General features: G+C 51.1%; 1 protein-coding gene across 7 annotated transcripts in view; it reads right to left on the reverse strand.

Annotated features, from left to right (window-relative positions):
- The window catches only part of FCHO1 (FCH and mu domain containing endocytic adaptor 1), a 507,107-nt gene that overhangs the window by 227,541 nt on the left and 253,114 nt on the right, over positions 1-26,452 (reverse strand). For all 7 annotated transcript variants that reach the window (XM_082267054.1, XM_082267048.1, XM_082267051.1 and 4 more), the window contains one exon: positions 12,847-12,945. In XM_082267054.1, the coding sequence (XP_082123180.1) occupies positions 12,847-12,945 (99 nt within the window). The remainder of the gene's footprint in view (positions 1-12,846; positions 12,946-26,452) is intronic.

Consider the following 26,452-nt stretch of genomic DNA (forward strand, 5'->3'; position numbering starts at 1 on the left):
ATCCTGCACAGGAGATTTGGCAGAAGTTTGAGGGGGGAAAGGCGTAAATAAGACGATACTGACTCCAAGGAGCCACTAATGCGTCTGTGGCGTCGGCCAGAGGATCAAAAACCTCTGTACCTTTTGTGGAATGTGTACAGCAGAGTGGGCAGGAACGAATCGTTCTGCCCACCTTAGAATGCCGGTTACTCCTTGAGACGCCAGGACACTTCTTGTGCCCTCTTAGTGATTGACATAGACCACGGCTGTGGCATCATCCAATTTAATTTGTACCATATCCCCTGAAGACGAATTGTCCAATGATCCAGACAAAGTCCGATCACTCGGAGTGCCAGTACACTGATCGGCAGTCTGGACTCTTCCAGAGTCCAGGCCACCTGAGGCTGAGTCCAGAGTCAGACCCAGATAGGCCATTTTTTGTGGACAGAACCAAAGCAGATTCCTGAAAGTTCAGGATTCCACCCAACTCCCTCAAAGTTCGCAGAGTAATCTCCAAGTTGTCCATCAGAGCAGTCGGGGACTCCTCTCGCAGAAGGAGATCGTCCAGGTACCCCAGTACCGTGATCCACCACTGATGCAACCATGCTTGCACCGGAGTCAACACTTTTGTGAAGACCAGAGGAGCGGAGCAGAGGCGAGGCCAAAGGGTAAAGCCACAAGCTGATAATGCTCCTCGCCCACGGCAAAGCGGAGGAAGTGCTGGTGACAGCCACATATTGGAATGTGAAGGTAAGCGTCATTGATGGCGATAGAAGCGAGAAAATCCCCCTGATGTAGGGATGCCGCTACCGTGTGAATGGACTCTATTAGGGATTTCTGTACCCACACAAAGCAATTTGGCGCATTGAGGTCCAGAATTGGACATACCTTGACTTCCTTCCTGGGAACCGTAAAGCGGTTGGAGTAAAAACCCCTAAAAACGTCCCTGAAATCGGAACTGCGACAATCACCCCTTGAAGTAACAACAAGTCTTGCACTGCCCCAAGAGACCCCCATAAGTGATCTGGGAATAAGTGCATGTTTGAAGGGAAGAACCCCTCCAGATTTTAAGACAAACTCAATCTTGTAGCGAAACCAAATAACGTTGTGGACCCACTTGTCCTGTACCAGGAAGGTCCACCGATCCGAAAACCAGCGAAGACGTCCCCCCACCCCAGGGGCGCCCCATTCATGCAGAGGAAGCCTTGTCCATAAGTCTGGAAGAACCCGCTCGTGGCTTGCCAGACCAGGTCCTCTTGGAACCTCTGGTAGAGGGCCTGAAGGGCTTCGCTCCCATGTCTTGAGACCCTGAGGGGCGATAAAGCCTCTTATGAGCCGAGAAGAACAGCACAAGTCTACGACGGGGCTACTTGCCCGTGGTAACCAGCGGAAGAAGAGTACTCTTCTCCCCTGTCAGACCCTTAATGATGTCATCCAAGGAAGCTCCAAACAGGCGATCCTCTACAAAGGGGAGATCAGATGAGGCCTTCTTAGAAGTCTGGTCCGCAGACCATCTTTTTAGCCAGATAATAACCCGAAGGACCACTGATGATACAGACAGAGAGAAATCAAAAGGAGCCGCATCCAACAAGGCATCACAAAAAAACAGTAGCCCCTGGACCAACTTATCCACCAGCCCCACAAAGGCAAGGGGAAGCTGTTTCCCCTCCAGGTCCCAGCATAAAAGTGTAGCCTAGGTCAGAGTTTTCGACACCAGGGCACAGTGAACATATGGCTGGCCAGAGCCTCTGCCCTCCTAGCACCTTTTCATGTGCGGCTAGAGGAACAGAGGAATCATTCTCACTATTTGAGCACTCAGGGTGCGTGGACGCAGACGCAGTATGGTGATTCGCGTCTGCGGCGGCCGAAACAGATTCAGAATCTGATGAGACAGAAGAGGCAGGGGAGGGCGGGGGGGCTCTATATACTAAGCTCACCCAGAAAACATAATAATCAGGGGAGGTCCGCCGACTGTGATCCCGCAAAGGGGACACCGACCAAGGGCCCACAAATGGACCACACAAAAAAACAAGGGGGTCGCTCTCCGAGCCCCTCCATATAGGTCCCACCGTCCCAGGGAGGGGCCCACGCCCACCCCAAAACCCTCCAGGGGTAGAGGGGGGACAGCTAGTTTACAATAGAAAAAAATCAATTTAAAAAGGAATAAAATTGCAAGGACCAGAGATCCGAGCAAGGAACTAGGTCTTTACTCCTGACTAGGCAGAAAAAAACTAAGTGCCTCTATAGCGGAGCGTGGGAGTATCCCCCCTGGGACTGCCTCATAGGCGTATCAAGCTTTTCCTACCTAATGTCCTACTCCTGTAGGAGGCAGTATAACCCAATGGTCAAGAAGATAAGGAGCTGTGTCCGTCAATGAACGAAAAAGAAAATTGTATTTTTGACTTACCGTAAAGTCCTTTTCTCTGAAGTTCATTGACAGACGCAGCTCAATATTCTTCTTAACCACTGGGTTATGCTGCCCCCTACAGGAGTAGGACGCTATGCAGGAAAAACCTTTACCACGCCTATAGGGCAGTCCCTGCAGGCATACACCCACTTACACTGCTATAGGATTCAGTTTTGTTGCAAGCAGTGTTAGAGGGAAAAACCCACCCCACTCAGAAAGAGGGGCGGGGGCTGCATCTGTCAATGAACTTCAGAGAAAAGGATTTTACGGTAAGTCAAAACTCCAGTTTTCTCAATCGTTCATTGACAGACGCAGCTCCGTATTCTTCTTAACCATTGGGACGTCCCAAAGCAGTATTTGCATGAGGGGTGGAAAAACAACACAGATAAATAATGTAATTCCCCAAAGGCTAAACTTAGCCAACCAGCGAACATGGAGCTCAACAAGGGAGACTGGAGCTCATGTAGAAACATATACACCCTCAAAAATAATATTTTCTCTTTTAAACAGCAGCCTGCAAAACCTTGCGGCCAAAAGAAGCATCCAAGGATGCCAACACATCTACTTTGTAGAATTTTGTGAACGTGTGCACAGACGACCAAGTTGCTGCCTTGCAAACTTGAATTACTGACGCCTGATGGCGAAAAGCCCAAGAGGCACTCAGCGCCCTAGTAGAATACGCCTTAACAGGGAAAGGTGGAACCTGACCCTTCAGTGAATAAGCCTGTACAACTGTCTGCCTGATCATCTGGATATGGTCGCGGCAGACACAGCCAATCCCTTTCGAGGTCCTTCCCTGTGGACAAAGAGAGTCTGATTACCTGAAAGATTCAGGTGAACCCCAATTGCCCGAACCACATCCAAAGAATGCAAGGCAATTAATTTCCTTGGGATTCTTGGGTTTCGGACAGGGTGAAGGCAGCACAATGTCTTCATTCAAATGGAAATCAGAAACCACCTTAGGAAGAAACGACTGATTAGGTCAAAGTACCATCTTATCGCTGTGGACCACCAGATAAGGTGAATAGCAGGATAGCGCCGCCAATTCAGATACTCTGCATGCAGAGGTAATAGCCACCAAAAAGGCTACCTTCTGTGACAGTGTGCGCAGAGGAATCTCTCTACTATTCTCAAAGGGAGGTTTTTGAAGAACAGACCAAGTTAAGATCCCACGGAGGTAACAGGGACTGTATCTGAAAAGCCATAAGGCGAACCCCTTGAATAAAAGTGTGAATCGAAGCATGCGTAGCTAAAGGGCGTTGGAAAAACACAGCCAAAGCCGACCCAAGGCTAACCGCTGCTCAACCCCTGGAGAAGAGCCCAAATCCTAGCCCCCGAAAAGGAGCGTGGATGCACCTTCAGCGATTAACACCATGAGATGTACGATTTCCACGTACAATGATAGATATTCTGGGAGGTAGATTTTCTAGCCTTCAACAGTGTAGGAATCACTGAGTCAGAAACACCCCTATCCTTCAATACCTGGCTTTCAACCGCCATGCAGTTAAAGCCAGCGACTGTAAAGTAGGATGGAAGATCGGCCCTTTAGACAGCAGATCTTCCCTGAAAGGAAGTCTCCAAGGAGCATCGACGACCAACCTTTCTAGATCCATGTACCAAGACCAGCGATGCCAGTCTGGGGCCACCAGAATCCCTTCCACCTCTATTCTGCGCAGAAGCCTCGGCAGGAGTTTCAGCGGAGGGAACGCATAGATCAGCCAATACTGACCCCAAGGAGCCACCAGTGCATCTGTGGTGTCAGCCAGAGGATCCCAAGACCTGACTTACAAACCTCTAAACCATCTTGTTGAGTCGAGAGGCTAATAGGTCGACGTCGGGTGTCCCCCACAGGACACACAGCAGGTGAAACACCTCTGAGTGTAGGGACCGTTCCCCCTGATCCAACACCTAACGACTCGGGTAATCCACCTGTCAGTTTTGAAATTGATAGTCAAACCAAACTCAAAGTCCAGACAGTGATAGACAGATCGCCCACCAGAACTGAGTGGGAATCCGCTCTTAAGAGAAGATCGTCCAAGTAACCTAGGACCGCAAGGCCCCTCTGTCGCACCAAAGCCAATACCAGAGCCAACACTATTGTGAAGATCGTGAGGGCGGAGGGGAGACAAAAAGCATAACGTTACAAATTGATATTGCTCCTCTCCTACAGCGAATTGAAGGAAGCGCTGATGTCCAGCGTAAATAGGGATATGCAGATACGCCAAAAAGTCCCCCTGGTGTAGGGACACCACTAGAAACCTCTGAACCCGCACAAAGCTATTCAGAGCTTTGAGGTCCAGAATTGGATGCATTTTCCTTCTTTTCTGGGAACAGAAAATAAGTTTGAATAAAACCCTTGAAAGCGTTCCCAGGAGGGAACTGGTACCATGACCCCTTGTGACAGCAGGTCCTGTACCGCCCCTCGTAGGTCCCTCAACTGATCTGGAGATAAGTGGAGATTGGACGGGAAAAATCTGTCTGACGGTCAGGACCTGAATTCGTTCTTATAACCCGATCGGATCAGTTTATTGACCCATTTGTCCTGAATCAAGACCCATTTGTCCTGAATCAAGGAGGTCCATGGTTCTGGAAAGAAACAAAAACTTCCCCCCACCCCAGAATCTGAGGATACAGGAGAGCCAGGCCTGGGCAGGGCATAGGGCGCTTTTTACTAGTGGTATTTTATAAACCAAATCCACTTTTGACACCAGGTTTTCCAAATCCGCCGTTAAGGCAGACAGGGGTTGCGACCCGGAGGTCCCTGCAACCACAAGGAGGGGTTCTGTAGGTGAAACTTGTTCCTGGGACTCCATATGAACCCTGGAATAGCGCAGTGTCACTTTAAGAAAACGGCAAAAAAAGAAAATAAAAACGGACCCACGCTGCTGCACCAGCGGTACTACGGGTCCCAGTCACTAGCACTGCAGATAGCAGGGTGAGAAAGACACCTACAGGGACCCCAATAGACATAAAACCATCCAATATGGAGGAGAAAATGATCGGCCTGCTGTGCAGGGAACACAATCTTCACAGGAAGAGGAAGTACCTGGGTCATCACTAGAGTAAAGGCCTAGCCGCTCCTTGCTGTCCAGAGTTTGCGGACTCTGAGAAAATGGCTGCCCAATGCAATCCTATGGTGAAACCACAAAAACATGGCTGCCCATGCATTTCAATGGGAACTTCTGAAAAATGGAGCTTAACGATTCTACATAAAAATGGCGGCCCCCTCGGCGCGCCATGCGGTCTTCAGGACCCCCTGAGAGGTCCAACGATCTAGTGGCATCAGGGGGTCCCCAACAGGGGCCCCCACCAGGATTAACCCCCCCCCCAGCGGATCCCCATAGAGGCATCAGTGCGTCCCCACAGAGGACCCCCATTGTTGACTGAGTAGGGACCTCTATATTGGTGGGGAGGAAGGCCCTGGGGGAGCCTAGTACTTACAAAGGGGCCAGGGGAAATGGGGGGTATCCGAGGGTCCGCCTATCCAGGGAGGGGCCTATTTCCGCCCTGAGACCGCCAGAGCTATGGGGGGGGCACTACTCACTACACCAACAATAATCGGGTGGGCGTCACTCTGGGCAGACTACCTTTCCACTCAGGGTGGGGGCGCTGACGGCCAAGGGGCACGCTGTAACTCAGGCCAAACCAGGTGGTGTGCGTCCCGGCGAGGTGTTTCACTCGCGGGCCAGCCCCCGTCCATTGGGGCTCTGTTGTGACAAGGCCTAGCATGGGGCTATAACCTGCACCTGTTGATTGCAGTTCTCTCAGGAACATAACTAGTTAAAAAATTTAAATTTTAACTAGGTTCCCTTTAAAATAAAAAACAAGAATGAAGTCCCAGCCGGGAACTAGGTCCTACTCCTAAACTAGGAAGAAACAAACTGAATGAGCATAGTGAGTGGGTGTATGCCTGCAGGGACTACCCCATAGGCATGGTAAAGATTTTTCCGGCCTAGTGTCCTCCTCCTGTAGGGGGCAGCATAACCCAATGGTTAAGAAGAATATGGAGCTGCCTCTGTCAATGAACGATAGAGAAAACGGAATTTTTGTAAAATCTTACCGTAAAATTCCTTTCTCTGAGTCCTCCGACAGTCGCCGCCCACTCACAAGTCTTCACCAATGGGTATTGACCTTTGCTCCGCAAGAGTAGCTAGGCACAAGATTTGTTAATAACAAAAGCTTTTAGCATAGACACACCCCTAGGGGCTGTCCCCTTAGTCAATACCTCCCTGCACCAGCATTCCCAACTCAGTTTGGTAGCATAGCAGTAAGAGTACACAAAAAAAAACCCAAAGAGGGGCGGGGGGCGGCGACTGTCGGAGGACTCAGAGAAAGGAATTTTACGGTAAGATTTTACAAAAATTCCGTTTTCTCTTACGTCCTCCGACAGTCGCCGCCCACTCACAAGTCTTCACCAATGGGATGTCCCAAAGCAGTGTAGACCTGAGGGGTGGGAGACGCAGCCGCAGAAAAAGCAACGCAGTACCCACATCAGAGAAAGGAACCTTACACACAGTAAGAGAACCAACTGGGCAACAGGAAAACATGCTCAACAGGAGCAACAACCCAGGAAAAACAAGTAACCCAGGGGTAAAACACCCCAACAGCCAAGGACCCAAAAACAAGGGTCCCTAAGGCACTGCCGCACTGAGAACTTTACTGAGAACTTACACACCTGGGCCACAGAAGCCTGATCCCGGAAAGCCCAAGACGTACTCAAAGACCTGGTAGAGTGCGCTTTCACAGGGAAGGGAGGAACCCTCTCCTTCAAGGCATAGGCCTGCACAATGGTTTGTCTAATCCATTTGGCGATAGTCGCAGCCGACGCCGCCATGCCCTTCCGAGGTCCCTCAGGAAGGACAAAGAGGGAATGCGACTTGCGAAAAGGCTTAGTGGACGACAGGTAAACCCTGATCACCCGGACAACATCCAAGGAGTGTAAGGTAACCTCCTTAAGATGTTTCGGCTTCGCGCAGAGCGAAGGCAAGACAATTTCTTCATTAAGGTGAAAATCCGAGATCACTTTCGGCAGAAAGGATGGGTTAGGTCGCAAGACCACCTTATCCTTGTGAACCACCAAGTAGGGAGAGCTGTAGGACAAAGCCGCCAGCTCCGACACCCTGCGAGCCGAAGTGATCGCCACCAAAAAAGCCACCTTTTTGGACAACAGAGGCAACGAGATCTCCCTGATATTTTCAAAGGGAGCATGTTGCAACGCGGACAGAACCAGGTTCAAGTCCCACGGAGGCAAAGGCTCCCTCCGTGGAGGGGCCAAATGGCGCACCCCTTGAACAAAGGTGCGGATCAACGAGTTTGACGCCACAGGGTGCTGAAAAAGATGGCCAGCGCAGAAATCTGGCCCTTAATCGTGGCCAGCGCCAAACGCTGGTCCACTCCAGTTTGGAGGAAAGCCAACACTCTCGATACCGAGTACGAACGAGGGGAATACCCCCTGGGCTCACACCAGGCAAAGTATGCTTTCCAAGTACGGTAGTAAATCTTCCCCGAAGAGGCTTTCCTAGCCTTGATCAAAGTGGGAATGACCTCAGGGGAGAGACCCCTATCCTTCAGGACCTGGCTTTCAACAGCCAGGCCGTTAAAGCCAGCGACTGTAAAGCAGGATGGAATATCGGCCCTTGAGACAGAAGGTCTTTCTGAAGCGGCAGGCACCACAGAGCGTCGACCGCCAGATTGACGAGGTCTGCGTACCAAGACCGGCGAGGCCAGTCCGGTGCCACCAGAATCACTGTATGCGGTTCCGAGGCTAACCTGCGAAGGAGCCTGGACAGCAGCTGAATCGGTGGAAAGGCATACATCAGACGATACCGATGCCAGGGCGCCACTAACGCGTCCGAGGCGTCCGCCCGAGGATGCCGCGTCCTTGCCACGAACCTTTCCACCTTGTTGTTTAGACGAGACGCGAACAGGTCCACATCTGGGGAACCCCACTTCGCGCACAACATCTGGAAGACATCTGGGTGAAGGGACCATTCCCCCTGGTCCAGGGTCTGGCGACTCAGATAATCCGCCTGCCAGTTCTCCAGCCCCGGAATGTGAACTGCCGTTATCGCCGGGACGTGCGTCTCGGCCCAAGACAGAATGTCGGCCACTTCCCGAGCCGCTCGGGCACTCCTGGTGCCCCCTTGATGGTTGATGTAGGCCACCGCGGTGGCATTGTCCGTCTGAACCCGAACCGGACGGCCCTGAAGCCGTTCCGACCATTGCAGAAGGCAAAGCTTTATTGCTCGCAATTCCAGAATGTTGATCGGAAGGGAGGACTCCTCCTCCGACCAAGTTCCCTGGGCGGACAGAACGCCCAGGACACCACCCCAGCCCGACAGGCTGGCATCCGTGGTGACTACCGTCCACAACAATGGACGGAAAGACTTGCCCCCCGACGCCGTCGGGGACTGGAGCCACCACAGAAGACTCCTTCTGGTGCAGTGATTCAACGAGATCCGCAGATCCAAGGACTGCGGACGCCCGTCCCACTTGGCAAGAATCTCCGCCTGGAGACCCCGCGTGTGAAACTGGGCAAAGGGGATCGCCTCGAAGGCTGAGACCATGAACCCCAGACATCTCATGCATGTCCGGAGGGACGAGCTTTGGTTGTCCCTAAGGGACCTGACCTCGTCCTGAAGCGTCCGGAGCTTGTCCTCCGGTAGGAAGACCTTCGCCTGAACAGAGTCCAGAACCATCCCCAAATAGGGAAGGCGAACCGAAGGACACAGAGTCGACTTCGGAACGTTTATGGTCCAACCGAACTCTTGCAGCGTCTGCACCGTGGTGGACAGGTCGGACACCAGGCTCTGGCCGGCATTCGACCTTATAAAGAGATCGTCTAGGTACCCCAAGAGGGCAATGCCCTGTGCCCGTAACAGGGCCAGGACCGGTGCCAGCACCTTGGTAAAAACCCGCGGAGCCGAAGCGAGACCGAAAGGTAACGCCACAAATTGGTAGTGATCCTCCGCAATGGCGAATCGAAGGTACCTTTGGTGACCCTCGAAAATGGGGATGTGTAGGTAGGCATCCTTCAGATCGATGGAGGCCGTGAACTCCCCCGGACTCAGGGCAGCCACCACTGAGCGCAGGGATTCCATGCGGAACTTGCGAACCCGCACAAAGCGGTTCAGAGCTTTCAAGTCCAGAATCGGACGCACCTTGCCCTCCTTTCTGGGCACAGTGAACAGATTGGAGTAAAACCCCCGAAATCTGTCCCGATGAGGCCCCCGGAACCACCACTTCTTGGGCCCGCAGGTCCCGCACCGCCAGGTGCAGATCCTGCAAGCGCTCCGGAGACAGCTGAAGATTTGAGGGGAAAAATGTGCCCGCCGGCCGAGAGAGAAATTCGATCTTGTAACCAGATCGAACGATTTCCTGAACCCACCTGTCCTGAATGCGGATCAGCCAAGGTTGGAGGAAACCGCGCAGATGTCCCCCCACCCCAGAAACGGGTGAGGGCACCCCTTCAGGCGAAATTGGCGTGGGTTGTCGAACCGGACTGGCCGGATTTTTGCTTACCCGCCCACGGCTTCTTCTGGGAGCCTTGGCCTTTGAAGGGCTTGCCCTTGGATTGCGACCGAAAGGCACGAAAGGACCCCTGAGAGGGCCTAAACGAGGAGTTCCGTTTGCCACGGAAAGATTTGTGCTTGGGATTCTGGGGTAAGAGAGTACTCTTGCCCCCCGTAACTCCTTTAATCAGAGTATCCAAAGCCTCGCCAAAAAGGCGAGATCCCACGTAGGGAAAATCCGCCAACGTCTTGTGAGAAGATTGGTCGCCCGACCAACTTTTCAGCCATATCAGGCGACGGTTGAGCACTGCCACACTAGACAGGCGTGCAGCCAAAGGAGCTAAATTCAAGTCCGCATCACACAAGTACATGACTCCTTGATGGATTTGATCCACCATAGCCAACGTGGTAGGCGGAGCCGAATCAGCCACCAGGGTGCGCCTGAGCACCTTCGTCCAATCAGCAACCGCCTGGGCCGCCATAACCGAAGCAAAAATAGGTTTTAGCATAGAACCAGCAACCATATAGGCATGACGGGCAAGAGACTCCAACCTCCTGTCCGTAGGGTCCCGGAAAACCAGGGTATCCTCAGAAGGAACCGCAGTAGCTTTGTTTAAAACGGCTACCGCGTGATCCACCTGAGGCGCCACACACCAACGCTCGTCGGTGGAGGGCGCAAACGGATAAAGCAGTTTAAACTTATTTGGCACTGTAAAGGGCTTCTTTAAATTGCGCCACTGCTCATTAACAGTATGATGAAATTCTGCAGGGCAGGGAAAAACCTGCGCTGATTTGCGGGTTCTTTGCGTCCCAAAGGAGGACACCCTAGCAGGAGGAGTGGGCTCATCCTCCAGGTGCAACGTATCCTTAATGGAGGCAATCAGCTCATCCATGTGTGCAAGCTCTTCAGGCGAGCCAGGGGGAGAAACATCAACCCCTTCCACCTCCGCCTCCCCCTCAGACCCCATAAGGTCCAGAGATGAGCGAGACCCTGAGAAGGGCACGCCAGCCACAGCAGCCACATCGCCCTCTGAATCAGAGGAAATGGATAACCTGGCCCTTTTTGCAGATCGTTCAGCCATCAGCACATGCATCTGAGAAACTAAGGACGCCACTAGCGTGGCCAGATCAGCCCCCTCGGGGGGTGCAGCAGCCCCCTGGTCCCCCACCAGGGCGGGGGGAAACTTGCTATCCTGAGAATCCATGCCCACAGCAATGAAGGGAAAAAAAGGTACTGGCCCTTTAACACCACGGCGAGCGCAGCCCACCGTACACTACTGCATGCACCGATCCCGCAGGGATAGAGAACACTGAGCAAGGAATGACAGGACAATGAAGGAAAAACCTGGAGAGAGCACAAACAGGCTGCTGCCACCGTTCGCTGTTCCAGAGAAAGAGGAAGTGATGCAATAACCGGCTGACTTATATAGCCTATGAAGGCTCCGCAAAAATGGCAGCTCGGCTGAGGGATAGAGGCTACAAGAAAATGGCGCCGACATGTGCTGGAACGAGCGCGGCCCGCCAAAATGGCGGCGAGTGGCGCCAAAACACAGCGCTGTACAGGGACAGGGCCGTCCATAGCATTTCTGCAAAAAAATGGCGGGCCGCAATAGCGGCCGCCGCAATAGCGGCCGCCGCTAAAGCATGTCTGCACCCAATCTGCCCCAGGCAGAACTCACAGCAGAGCGGAAGGTGCTTACCGTACCGGATGGCGTGGGGAGCCGTCTCCAGCGACAAACCGCTATCAAGATGACAGGGAGTGCCGCAGCCAGGACGCTGTGGACTGCAGCACGAGACCGCAGAATGGCGTCCAGTGAGGTAGCCACCTCACAGGCAGCATCCCTGCAGCGAGCAGGGATGGGTCGTTCATGGCGCCAGGGCGAACCGTAGCTGAACGCTCGATGGCAGGCTGGGGATCCATCTGGCCCTCAGCCCTGGGATCCAGGGCGGCCAGTCCGAGACCCAGCTCCGCATGATCATCTTCATCCGAAGATCCCTAAACTAAAGCTGACAAAATAACAGCTAGTAAAGAAAAGAAAAATACTTGAAATAAAATAAAAAAAAGGGTAGAAGGCTGAGACTGAAGCCCCAGCACAGGAAAGCCTGCTACTCCTAAGCTAGGCAAGATCAAACTGAGTTGGGAATGCTGGTGCAGGGAGGTATTGACTAAGGGGACAGCCCCTAGGGGTGTGTCTATGCTAAAAGCTTTTGTTATTAACAAATCTTGTGCCTAGCTACTCCTGCGGAGCAAAGGTCAATACCCATTGGTGAAGACTTGTGAGTGGGCGGCGACTGTCGGAGGACGTAAGAGAAATACATTTTTGCTGTCAGGGATTACTTGCAAGCTGTAATCGTGGCCAGGATGTTCGCGCTGGATGGGGAGGACTGTGTAATGTCATTGGCATTGGTCTGTGTGCTGACAGACATGGCCACAGAAGAAGGGCAGGGAGTGCTGGACTGGGAGCGAGTGGAGCGCAACTTACCCAAAGCCATGGAGGATACCAAAAAGGAGCCGCTGCACATGAAGAGAAGAGCACTGTTTGCAGAGCAGGCAGATCAAAGGAGAATGCGGTATGAGCTGTAGGAAGTAAGACTGGATCGGAGCTCCAGCACAATGCGCCTGGTCTGTTTTACATCCCGACCACGCCCCGATGTTATTCTATTTTTACTCCAGTATTCCATAAAATGAGTTTGGCAATTCTAGAGAAATGCTTAAATAATGCATTACTATTTAACTAAACCCATGAGACTAAAGTCGACTAAATGTACTGGAGATTTTCCAAAAACACATCTAAAAACTAAAACAGGACAAACAAACAATTCAGATGACTAAAATATGACAAACTAAAACAATTCAGATGACTAAAATAAGACAAAAACGAAATTGAAATCTGCTGTCAAAATGACCACTGGTTTAGATTGACCATATTACCAACAACCCACACTTACCTGTCCAATTTGTACATGAGTATCCTCCACAGAATGTGAATATGCTGTAACAAGCCTCTTCATTTGTTTAAGATGAGCTGCCTCTGTATCTTGAAATAACTGGAAAACATACATATTGGGATATATAGCATTAAATGATATAACCAACAACCATGTAACTGCAATACTGTATATTTGTCTTACTGTAAAATCCCTTTCTCTGATGCATTGACGGACACAGCTCCATATTTTCTTTGACCCTTGCATTATGCTGCTCTCATTAGGAGTAGGACACTAGGCAGAAAGGAGTTAAAAGAGTTTGACTACGCCCATAGGGCAGTTCCAGGGGGTATACTCCCACTTCCTGCTCTAGCTATTCAGTTTTGGAACAAGCAGTGTCAGAAGACCATAACCCCCAACTCATTAGAGGGGTGGGTGCTGTGTCCGTCAATGAACATCAGAGAAAAGGATTTTAAGGTAAGACAAAAAACTGAATTTTTGTAAAATCTTACCTGTAAAATTCCTTTCTCTGAGTCCTCCTACAGTCGCCGCCTCCTCTAAGTCATCACTATTGGGTATTGACTTCCGCTCCGCAGGAGTAGCTAGCCATAAAGACTTAGTCAAAAGAACAAAGGCATTTGCATATACACACCAATGGGGGCTGTCCCAACTGGTCAATACCCCCCTGCAGTGACCACTCCCAACTCAGTTTGGTAGCATAGCAGTAGGTAATAAGAAAACAAGCCCAAAAGAGGGGCGGGGGCGGCGACTGTCGGAGGACTCAGAGAAAGGAATTTTACAGGTAAGATTTTACAAAAATTCCGTTTTCTCTTACGTCCTCCGACAGTCGCCGCCTCCTCTAAGTTATCACTATTGGGATGTCCGAAAGAAGTGTAGACATAAGGGGTGGGAGACGCAACCATAGAAAAGGTAACGCAGTACCCACATCAGAGAAAGGAACCTTACATGCACAGTAAGAGAACCTTCTGGGCAACAGAAAACAATGCTCAACAGGAGCAACAGCCCAGGAAAGCAAATACCAACAGCCAGGGACCCATAAAAAAAACAAGGGTCCTTCATGGCCCCGCCGCACTGAGAACATAGCGGCCAAAGGAGGCATCAGCTGATGCCAGAACATCTACCTTATAGAATTTTGAAAAAGGTGTGCACCGACAACCAAGTCGCAGCCTTGCACACCTGGGCCAGCGAGGCACGATGCCAATAGGCCTAGGACGCACTCAAAGATCTGGCAGAGTGCGCCTTAACAGGGAAGTGCGGAACCCGTTCCTTCAAAGCATAAGCCTGTTCAATGGTCTGTCTGATCCATTTGGCAATAGTCGCTGCAGACGCAGCCATGCCCTTCCGAGGTCCCTCAGGAAGGACAAAGAGGGAATCCGTCCTCTGAAAGGATTCCGTAGACGACAGGTAAACCCTGATCGCCCTGACAACATCCAAGGAGTGCAAAGCAACCTCCTTAGCATGCTTAGGCTTCGTACAAAGCGAAGGCAGGACAATGTCCTCATTAAGATAGAACTCAGAGACCACCTTAGGAAGAAAAGAGGAATGTGGACGTAAGACCACCGTATCCTTGTGAATAACCAAGTAAGGAGAACGGCAAGGCAACGCCGCCAGTTCTGATACTCTGCGAGCCGAAGTGATTGCCACTAAAAAGGCAACCTTCTAAGACAGCAGAGTCAACGATATCTCCTGGATGTTTTCAAAAGGGAGCACGCTGTAACACGGACAGAACCAAGTTCAAGTCTCATGGAGGCAAAGACTCCTTCCTGGTAGGAGCCAAATGTCGCACACCTTGAATGAAGGTGCGAATTAAGGAATGAGACACCACAGGGCGTTGGAAAAAGATAGCCAGTGCAGACACCTGGCCCTTTATTGTGGCCAGCGCCAGGAGCTGGTCCACCCCAGACTGGAGGAAAGCCAACACTCTCGACACCGAGTACGACCGAGGGGAGAACCCCCTGGACTCACACCAGGCGAACTAAGCTTTCCAGGTCCGGTAATAGATTTTACCAGAAGAGGTTTTCCTAGCCTTGATCAGGGTAGGGATGACCTCAGGGGAGAGACCCCTGTCCCTCAAGACCTGGGTCTCAACAGCCAGGCCGTTAAAGCCAGCGACTGTAAAGCAGGATGGAAGATTGGACCCTGAGACAGTAGATCTTCCCGCATTGGCAGCCGCCACGGAGGCACCACTGCCAGGTGAACAACGTCGGCGTACCAGGACCGGCGTGGCCAATCCGGCGCCACCAGAATCACCAGGTGTGGTTCCGAGGCTAACCTGCGGAGGAACCTGGACAACAACTGAATCGGGGGAAAGGCATACATCAGACGATACTGATGCCAAGGGGCCAATAACGCAACCGAGGCGTCCGCCAGAGGATCGCGCGTTATTGCCACGAACCTTCCCACCTTGCAGTTTAGACTAGATGCGAACAGATCCACGTCCGGGATCCCCACTTCGCACACAGCATTCTAAAAACCTCTGGGTGCAGGGACCATTCCCCCTGGTCCAGGGTCTGGCGGCTCAGATAGTCGGCCTGCCAATTCTCCACACCCGGAAAGTGAACTGCTGAGATTGCTTGGACATGGTGGTAGCATTGTTCGCCTGTACTCGAACAGGACGGCCCCGAAGTCGGTCTGACCACTGGAAGAGACAGAGTTTGATCGCTCTCAATTCCAGCACATTGAACGGAAGGGAAGACTCCTTTCTGGGCACAGTGAACAGATTTGAATAAAAATCCCCGAAACCTGTCCTGATGAGGCACCGGGACAATCACCCCCTGAGCAAGAAGGTCCTGCACCGCTTGATGCAGGTCCTGCAGGCGCCCTGGAGGCAAATGAAGATTGGAGGAAAAAAATCTGTCCGCCGGCCGGGAAAGGAATTCGAGCATGTACCCTAATTCGAATGATTTCCTGAACCCACCTGTCCGAAATTCGGAGCAGCCACGGTTGGAGGAAACCGCGCAAACGTCCTCTCACCCCTAAAACGGGTGAGGACGCCCCCCCAGGCAGAGACGGATTGACCCGCCAAGCCGACATTGCCGGACTTCTGCTTGCCCGTCCAGGGCTTCTACAGGCCACTTTGGCCCTTGAAGGGCTTGCCCTTGGTTTGGTTCCGAAAGGCACGAAAGGACCCCTGAGTGGATCGAGGAGTAGAACCCCGCTAGCCGCAAAAGGACTTGTTCTTCGGGTTCTGGGGCAGCATGGTGCTCTTGCCCCCCGTGACACCTTTCACCAAGGTATCCAATGCCTCACCAAAAAGGCGAGAATCAGCATAGGGAAAATCAGCAACTGTTTTCCGTGATGACTGGTCAGCCGACCAGCTCTTCAGCCAGATCAGTCGACGGTTAGGCACCGCAACACTAGATAGGCGTGCTACCAAAGGGGCCTCATTCAAGGAAGCATCACACAAATACATGACTCCTTGGTGAATTTGATCCACCATAGCCAGCCGGGCAGGTGGAACAGCATCAGACACAAGGTTGCTCCTAAGCACCTTAGTCCAATCAGCCACCGCCTGAGCTACCAAAACGGACGCGAAAACAGGTTTGAGCCAGGAACCCGCCACCGTGTAGGAATGGCGGGCTAGAGACTCCAACCGTCTGTCCGTGGGATCCCGAAAAACCGGGGTCTCCTCAGTAGGAGTCAAGGTAGCCTTGTTCAACACGGCCACAGTGTGATCCACCTGTGGAGGCACACACCATCGCGATCCCGTAGCCGGTGCAAAGGGATAAAGCAATTTGAACCGACTAGTTACCAGAAATTGACTTTTTTAAGTGCGCCACAGTTCATTAACAGTGTAATGAAACTCAGCGGGGCAGGGAAAAACCTGCGCCAACTTGCGGGTCCTGTGCATCCCAAGGGAAGACACAATGCCCGGAGGACTGGGCTCATCCTCCAAATGTAGTGTTTTCTTTACAGAAAACAATCAATGAAGCCATGGTCGCGCGTTCTTCAGACGACCCCGGGGGGGGGGGGTAATCATCCACCCCCTCCACCTCCGCCTCCCCCTCAGACCCGAGCGGGTCCAAGAATGAGCGAGACCCTGAAAAGGGCACACCCACCGCAGCAGCCATAACACCATCTGAATCAGAGGAAAGAGATAATCTGGGCCTCTTTCCAGCAGCACGTTCAGCCATCAGCACCTCCATTTTGGACACTAAGGACGCCACTACAGCGGCCAAAACATGCCCAAGTCAAAAAAAGACAGTGCAAGAAAAAAAGAGTACTGTCCCTTTAACACCGCTGCGGAGTGCGCAGCCCACCGCTATAAGACAGTGACAAAAGACCCCCAAGAGGAGAAGAAAAAACTGATCCAGAAATGAAAAAACAGAAGGTTATGGAAGAGACAGTCTGCAGAGCCCACGGAGTGTTACCACCTAGCTCGCTGCTTCAGTGAGGTCATGAGAGGCTGAACTATAAGCTGCAAATGACTCAGGGAAAATGGCTGCCCATAAAACTGAATGGGAGACTTCGGGAAAATGGCCGCCGAACACGTGCGGAACGATCGTTCGGCCACACGCAAGATGGCGTTGGATGGCGCCAAAACAGCATGTAAAGCAGCCCACAGTGAAGCCAACATGCCTGCCCAAAGTAAAGATGGTGGACCGCGTGTTTTTTCCCCCGCTGCGGCCGCCACACACATCGTCTGTACCCCCAGTGAAAACATCTAAGTGACACAGGGAAAAGGGGCTCCCACACACACAGCACCATAGCGCAGCGTATGTACAAAAAAACAGACCCCCCTCAGGGATCACAACAGGGAGGCCCACACTGGCACAGACATGGGGGACACACAGCAACACAGGACTGCCCCCCAGACAGAGGCCCCACACAGAAGTACTTACCTGTACCAGATGGCGTGGGGAGCCTCTCAGAACGGAAAGCCGCTGTCCTCATCTGACAGGGAATGCCGTTAGCCAGGGACATTACACTGCAGCACCGCAGATGTGTCCAGTGAGGTAGCCACCTCACAGCTGCATCCCTGCTGCGAGCAGGGATGGGTCGTTCATAATGCCAGGACGAACCACGGCTGAACGCTCGATGGCGGGCTGGGGGTCCCTCTGACCCTCTGCCCTGGAACCGGGGCGATCAGTCCGAATCCCAGCACCACATGAATCCATCTTCATCCGAAGAATCGACTAAAAACTAAAGCTGACAAAATAAACAGCTAGTATAATCAAAGAAAAAACTGACATTTTCAAAGAAAATCAAATAAAAAGATTAGAAAGGCTGAGACTGTAGCCCCAGCACAGGGAAGCCTAACTACTCCTGATGTTGGGCAGAAAGAAACTGAGTTGGGAGTGGTCACTGCAGGGGGGTATTGACCAGTTGGGACAGCCCCCATTGGTGTGTATATGCAAATGCCTTTGTTCTTTTGACTAAGTCTTTATGCCTAGCTACTCCTGCGGAGCAGAAGTCAATACCCAATAGTGATGACTTAGAGGAGGCGGCGACTGTCGGAGGACGTAAGAGAAATCCAGTTTTCTCTTTCATTCATTGACGGACTCAGCTCAAGCAGGTAAAATAGGAGCTCAACAAGGAAACAACCATGCAAAAATTGACACCCTCAAAGAGGACTAATCCTCTCCAACAGCGGCCAGCAAAACCTTGAGGCCAAAAGCGGCATCAACAGATGCCGTCATATCTACCCTATAAAGTTTTGTGAAAGTGTGCACGGCTGACCGGGTGGCTGCCTGCTAATCTGCACCACTGACGCCAGATGACGGAAGGCCCAAGAGGCACTAAGCACCCTCATACAATGCGCCTTAACAGGAAAAGGGAGGATCCTGACCTTTAATACAATAGGCCTGCACCACCGTCTGCCTTCCAAAGAATGTAAGGCAATCTCTTTAGGATGCTTAGGCTTACAACACAATACTTTTATTTTTAACTGGAAACCAGAGACGACCTTAGAAAGGAAACTGGCAGAGAGGAAGCACCACTCTATCTCCGTGAACCACCAAGTAAGGTGAACAACAAGACAGCTGCCAGCTCCGACACCCTAGGTGCAGAAGAAAAGCCACCAAGAAGGCAACCTTCTGGGACAAGGTAAGCAGAGGAATCTTGCAAATATTTTCCAACGGAGATTACTGAAAACCGACAGCACCAAGTTGAGATCCCACGAGGGCAACAAAGACCGTACTAGGGAAGCCAAGTGGTGAACCCCCTGAACAAGGCTGCAAACCACGAAGAAGCAAACCGCCAATGGCCGAACCTGGCCCTTGATGGTACCTGAGGCCAGGTGCTGCTCAACACCTCGGTGGAGGAAGCCAACTGTGAATCACCGAAAAAGGAGTGGGAGTGAGCCCAAGGGGATTCACATCTACAAAGTATGCTCCTCAAAGGCGATGGTAAAACTACCTAAAAGTAGATTTACTAGCTTGCAGCAGAGTGGGAATCACTGATTCAGACAACCCTCTAGTCTGCAGCACTTTGCTTTGATAGTCAAGCTGTTAAAGCAAGCGACTATAAAGCAAGATGGAAGATTGGCCCTTGAGCTCTCCTCTAAGAGTAGGTTACCAAGGAACATTGACGAGCAACCGCAACTGATCTGCGTACCAAGACCGGCAAGGCCAGTCTGAAGCCACTAGGATGGCCGTAATCCCTTCTGCCTCAAGCCTACGCAGGAGCCTTGGCAGAAGTTCCAGAAGAGGAAAACCGTATTTCAGACGACACCGGCTCCAAAGTAGCCACCAGTGCATCCATGGCGGCAGCCAGAGGATCCCAAGCTCAAGTGCCACAAGGGCCACAAACTCAAACACCTTCCTGTGGAGACGAGATGCCAACAGGACCAACTCGGGAGTTCCCCACCAGAGACACCACTAATGAAACACCTCAGAGATGTCCATTATATCAAATCGGTAGTCTGGATTCTTCCAGGGGCCAGACCCCCTGAACACAATCCGTGTCAAAAACAGGCCACTCCACCTGGACAAGCTGGCATCCATGGTGACCACCGTCCAGTACAAGGGAAGGAAGAATCACCCTGTCGAAGCACCGGAGAGCAAAGCCACCGAAGCAGGAACCTTCTTGTTCCCTGGCTCAACAGGAGCAGATTATCTAGAGACTGTGGATTCTTGCTTCACATATCAAGAAACTCTCTTGCGGAGGTCTCATGTAAACAGATATTGGAACTTGACCAATGGGAGGAACACCCTGGCTGAGGCCAAGTCCAGAACTGACCCAGATAGTCCAACTAGGTGGATGGAACCAAGGCCAATAACTGGAAATTACATTTCCAACCAAACTCCTACAGAGTCTGCACAGTAATCTCCCGGGTGTCTGTCAGAACAGTCTGAGACTGCTTGTAGAAGATCATCCAGGTAATCCAGTACCGCAATCCCCCGTTGGCGCAACAATGGCAACACCGGGGCCAACACTCGTGAAAGCCCGAGGGGCTACCTCTTGACAATGCTCATTGCCCACGGCAAGCAGAGAAAGCGCGGCTGACCGACATATAATGGAATACGACGATAGAGGCCAGAAGATCCCCCTGAGGTATGGATGCCACTACCATACAAATGGACTCCAATCAAAACACCCGTACTCGCACAAAAACTGTTTAGAACTTGAGGTCCAAGATTGGACATACTACACTTTCCTTCCTAGGACCTGCAAACACATTTGAAATAAAAGCCATGAAACAAACGTTCCGATTCTGGGACCGGAACAATCACCTTTTGTAGTAGCAAGTTTTGCACCGCCCAAAAGAGACCTCACAGGCAGTCTGGGGATAAACGCAGGTTGGAAGGAGAGAACCGCACTAGAGTAGATTGAAAACTAGATCTTGTAGCCGGGCTGATCAAATCATGGACCCACCTGTCTGATCAGGGAGATCCACTGGTCCGGAGGAAGCAAAGACATCCTCCCCCACCCCAAACACGGGTGATGGCGCCCCTTCAGGCAGAAAACACCTTGTTCACAGGTCTGGAAGGACCTGCTCTCAGCATACCAGACCGGGTCCGCAAGGAACCTCCAGAGGAGGTCCTTCCAGGAGACTCTGAACAGGCGATTCCCCCAAAGGAAAGATCACACAAGGCTTTCTAGACAGCCTGCTCCGCAGACCAGTATATTAGCCATATCATGTGCTGAGGATATAGCTGTCACCGACCGACTGGAGACTAAGGGAGCCACATCCAAAGAGGCATCACAGACGAACTGCAACCCCTGGACCAAAAAGCCCGCCAACTCCGCAAAGGCAGCTGGAGTCTGTTCCCCCTTCCAGATCCCAGCGCAAAAGCTGTGCCCATTTGGGAAAGTCAGGGACACCAATGCTATTATGAACACCGGCCCAAGGACCAAACCGACCACAGTAAAACGTTGTGGACAAAAGTCTCGGCTCTCCTGACAATAGGATCTTTTTAAAAATCGGAGACTCCTCCACCAGAATTATGGTGGATTTTTTCAGCCTAGAAACCTGAGAGTCCCCCACATGTGGGACTGCCCACGTACTCAAAAGAAACTCCACAAAGGATACCGTCTATCGAAACGCTCATGCAAAGCCATATTATGTTTAAACAAGTTCACTGATTTGCGACAATTTTGTCACAGTAGGCGGGAAAAGGGGAATACCTTTGCCGTTTTTGAGGAACTGCTGGCCCTAAGGGGACCTGCGCCTCTGACGCAGCAGCGGCTGCATCCGAATATTTAAATTACCCGCACCGATACAATCAGAGTATCCACCAGCGCCTTTGCATGCGCATATGTAGTAAAAGAGGAATCATCCTCACCGTTGGAGCACCTGAAGTGCGTGGACGCAGACCCAGCAGAGTCGCTATATACTAAGCTCACCCTGAGAACATAACAAACAGGGGAGGTCGCTGACCACAGTCCCGCAAGGAAATGCCGGCCAAAGGTCAACAAAAGGTCCACCTATTAGACCCGCAAAAAAAAAAAAAAACAAGAGGGTCGTCCTCAACAGAGGGTATAATAGGACATAGCCCCCTTTGGGGGGGGGGCACCTTGACGCAGATGCGCAGGCAGTGTACCCTCACCCACATAATAATGGCTGCTGCACTTTGCTAAAAAATGAAGCGCCCACACAGTGCCCCCCGGATCAAGGGAGGCGCCAGGCTGACCAAATGGCCCCCTCATGAAGGGGGGGGCGGATGCCCATCCGCAGTTCTAGAAACTCGGTTAGCAGCTCAGACAGCCTGGTCAACAGCTCGGACAGCCAGCTGCGAGTAGGCTGAAAAGATGCGGCCTAAATTTGGGGCCTGATCTGGCCGCGTGAGTCGCGTGTCCACCGGCAGCTCTGTTAGCTTGATCAGCAGCTCGGACAGCTTGGTCATGCACTTGTGCAGCTAGGTTAGCAGCTTGGACAGCTAGTTCCGTCAGTCACAAGTAGGCCGCAAAGCCGTGGCCTCAGGTTTTTGGCCCGATGCGGCCGCGTGTCCACCGGCAGCTCTGTTAGCTCGATCAGCAGTTCGGACATCTTGGTTAGGAGCTCGGACACCTTCGTCAGTCACTTGGACTGCTAGTTCCGTCAGCCGCAAGTAGGCTGCAAAGCCGTGGCGTAAATTTTTGGTCTGATCCAGCCGTGTGAGCTGCGCATTTGGGGCCAAAAGACCCACAGTGACTATTTAGAGGGGCTGAGAGCATGGAAGGGAACCCAGGGGTCCGACCATCCAAGGGAGGGGCCCACGTTCCCCCCCGAGGAACCACAAAGGGAGAGGGGAACACTACTCACCAGACCTTAGAATCTAGCGGGCATCACTCTGGGCAGATCACCTCCCTATCTTGGAATGGGGGGGGGGGGGGCTGCGGGCCAAAGGTACGCTTCAACGCAGTCCATGACCAGGTCGTGTGCGTCTTCACTCGCTGGCCAGCCGCCGTCCAGTGGGACTATGTCGCGGCTGACCTAGCGTGGAGCTGCGGTCTGCACGCGATCGATGGCCAGACTGGGAGGACCGTAAGGATCTAGGATATCCAGTGCATCACCTAGTCCGGCAGTTGATTGTAGTTCTCACTGGAACAGACTTGATTGTAGAAAGAATACAACACAAAGGAAAAAGTTCTGTTTAAAAAGGAAAAAAATGCTAGGACCAAAGATCCCAGCAGGGAGTTAGGTCCTTACTCTTAACTAGGCAGAAAAAAAAAATGAAAGAGCTAGAGCAGGAAGTGGTAGTATACCTCGTGGGACTGCCCTATGGGCATAGTCAAACTCTTCACTCTTTTCCGCGTAGTGTCCTACTCCTAATGAGAGCAGCATAACCCAAGGGTCAAAGAAGATATGGAGCTGTGTCTGTCAATGAACGAAAGAGAAATATCCTTTTAACCACTTGCCAACCGCCGCAAGTATATATACTGCGGCGGTCAGCCCCGTGCAGGCAAAGTGACGTACCGGTACGTCACTAGCCTGTGAGCCAATAGGGGGAGAGCCGGAGGCGCGCTCCCACCCCTGCTCGTTCACGGACCCCCCCCCCCCGCGCGGGTGACCGGCAGACCCGACGTCCGCCGGTCACTCGCGATCGTCAGTTACAGAGGGAGAAAGGCAGGCGGCTAGTGTAAACAAAGCCGCCTGTCACTCTACCTTGTGTAACAGCAGAGATCTAACGGTCCTGCTATGTAGGACTGTAGATCTCTGCGGTTACATGAACAGCCACATCCCTGCACAGTAAGCAAGCAAGCCCCTACCCCTCGATCTCAAATAAGTTAAACCCTTTCCTGCCAGTGTAATTTTTACAGTAACAGTGCATATGTATAGCACTGATTACTGTAGTAATGTCACTGGTACCCCCAAAAGTGTAAAAAATGTTAGTCAAGGGTCCGATCTGTCCTCCGCAATGTCGCAGTCCCGCAAAAAAAAAAAAAAAAAAAATCGTAGAGTAGATCGCCACCATTACTCGTTAAAAAAAACCCCACCAAAAATGACAGAAATCTTTCCCTTAGTTAGTAAATGCAATAACTTTTGCGCAAACCATTTAAAATACGCTTATTGTGATTTTTTTTTACCAAACATATGTAGCAGAAAACAAATTGGCCAAAAATGTTAAAAAATTTTGATTTTTACATTTTTTTTGGAATTTCATATAAAAAAATGTGAAAAATATTGTTATTTTTTCAAAATTTACGCTCTTTTTTTGTTTATAGCGCATGATCAAAAAATCGCACAGGTGATCAAATACCACCAAAAGAAAGCTCTGTTTGTGGGAAAAAAAGGACGTCATATTTGTTTAGGTACAGCTTCGCACGACCGCGCAATTGTCCGTTCACCCAGTGCCGAATCACAAAATAGGGCCTGGTCAGGAAGGGGGTAAAATCTTCCGGGACTTAAGTGGTTAAGTCAGAGAAAAATCGGTCCTCTGATTTTTATTTATTTTTTTGCCTGGTATGCAGCATTGTCCTGAATTCAGATACTGACCTAACTGGCAGATCTAGCGGTGTCCTGCTCAGTCAGTCATAGGAAGCTGGATGCCTATTCAGTGTTGAGGAAGCCAACCTCTGGTGATAAATGCAGCTCAGCCCATCAGCCGCTGTGAGCCCCTACTCCTACAGCCTCCCGCACCGGTAGGGTGGCAGGGTAAAGGTTAAAAAAAAAAAAAAGACAAAACAAAAAAAACAGTGATTTAAACTGTGGAGGAAGGCCGCAGTGCATGGAGCCTTAGATGACTGGGGGGAGAGGCGTAGGTCCGCTTTAATACTCAGTGTCTAACCCAGGGCTTGACAAATTTGCTTGAAATCTAGGAGCCAGCTAAAAAAGTTAGGAGCCAGTTTTTTTTTTTGCGCATGACAGATGGCCGGCTTCTGTTGGACCGGCTGCCATATACATGGGCGAATGGCATTCGACCCTTGTGTACTTGGTTTACTTCTTCTGAGAGATAATAAAAGGAACACTCCAACCACCATGACCACTTCAGTGATTTGAAGCGGTCATGGTAGTAGGAGTCCGAAAAACTGCACATGCTGGGATATTTATAATTATGTGCTGGGGGCTAGTTGCACCCTTAGCACATGTGACTTACTGCTGGCGGGTACTGTTTGCTGGAACTACTGGTGGTTACTGCTGTGGGTACCTGCTGGCTGGTACTGCTGTGGGTACTGCTGTGGGTACCTGTTGGCTGGTACTGCTGTGGGTACTGCTGGCGGATAGTGTGAGGAGCGGCGCTGGAGGAAGCGTGCAAAGCCGATGTTTCCTGTATCTCTCCGCACAGGTGGAGTGCATTTGATAGCACACCCGCAGGTCGCGGGAAGACTTGGGATGTCTGGCGACAAGACACCTGCGGCAGTGTAGCCCAGGCGCCAGGCCGCTAATTCTAGTCACCAATGTGACCTGGTGCCTGGGGTGTGTCAAGCCCTGGTCTAACCCCCTTGGGCATGTTACCCATTTTGCAACAAAGAACTAGGTCTGGGTAACTAAGCTTTAATGACTATTGCTCAAAAAAAGGGTTAAAATTCACCCATTCCAGCTATCAAAATATGAAAGTGCTGCCTAACATCAGCCAGTGCAAGGCACCGGTTACTACCTTTCATGCAAAGAAATAACTATCGAGTGCCTAATTGGAAATGTATTTCACTTTGCCTTGCTTTTAAGCTCTGAGCCCAACCTCGAACCAGTGCTGTGTCCAAGAGCAGCAGCGCTGCTCTCTCTCCTCATTGGACACAGAGGCAGCAGGATTTGCTGTCAAATCCTGTGAGGAGGGAGCAGGAGGGCAGCGCTGTGCCGCACTGTGTGTGTGTTGATAGATGCACACACAGGGCGGCGCTGTGCGGCTCTGTGTGTGTGTTAAAAGAGGCACACAGCCAGGCTCAAAATCAAACCTGCATGAGTGCCCCCATAGCCAGCTTGCTACAGTAGAAACCTTGGAAGAGAGGAGGAGTCTGGAGCACTAATGGGAGACACCAGAAAAGGAAGTTCGGGGCCTCTCTGTGCAAAACCACTGCACAGAGCTGGTAAGTATGATATTTTTATTATTTAAAAAAGAAAAAAAAATTAAACCTTTAGAATCACTAATTCAACACTGATCTAGCCATATACTTTAACTGAACGTGGATATATAGTTCCAGAGATATGTCAAAGCTTGAGGTACAACTCTAAGGAGAGAAAGATGTAGGCTGGTATTTTTCATAAAAGTCTAGTTGCCTGGCTTTCTCTGATATTAAAAATCTTAGTCAAAGACCTGGCACTAGTGTCTAGGAAAAGGTTCAGAATTGCATGACGTTCATACTTCTTTCAGGTCAAAGGCTCCAAAGCAACAATGCTAAAAGCCAGAGCAGTGCTAGCAACCAGAAAAACTTGATGTATGACTTACCAAAAAATACTTTTCTCTGAAGTTCATTGACAGACGCAGCTTCATATACCTCTTAACCATGGGGTTATTCTGCCCCCTATAGGAGTAGGACATTAGGCAGGAAAAAATTTTACCACGCTTATGGGGCGTATACACCCACTTATTCTGCTATAGGCACTCCGTTTTGTTGCAAGCAGTGTCAGAAGAAAATAACCCAAACCCAGCTCATACAAAGGGGCGGGTGCTGCGTCTGTCAATGAACTTCAGAGAAAAGGATTTTACATTAAGTCAAAAAAATTAAATTTTTGTAAGAACTTACCGTAAAATTATTTTCCAAGTCCTCTGACAGACGCAGCTCTGGAAGTTTCTTCACTACTGGG

This window comes from Pelophylax lessonae (assembly GCF_965119305.1).
Source record: "Pelophylax lessonae genome assembly, chromosome: 1".
Classification (NCBI taxonomy): Eukaryota; Metazoa; Chordata; class Amphibia; order Anura; family Ranidae; genus Pelophylax; species Pelophylax lessonae.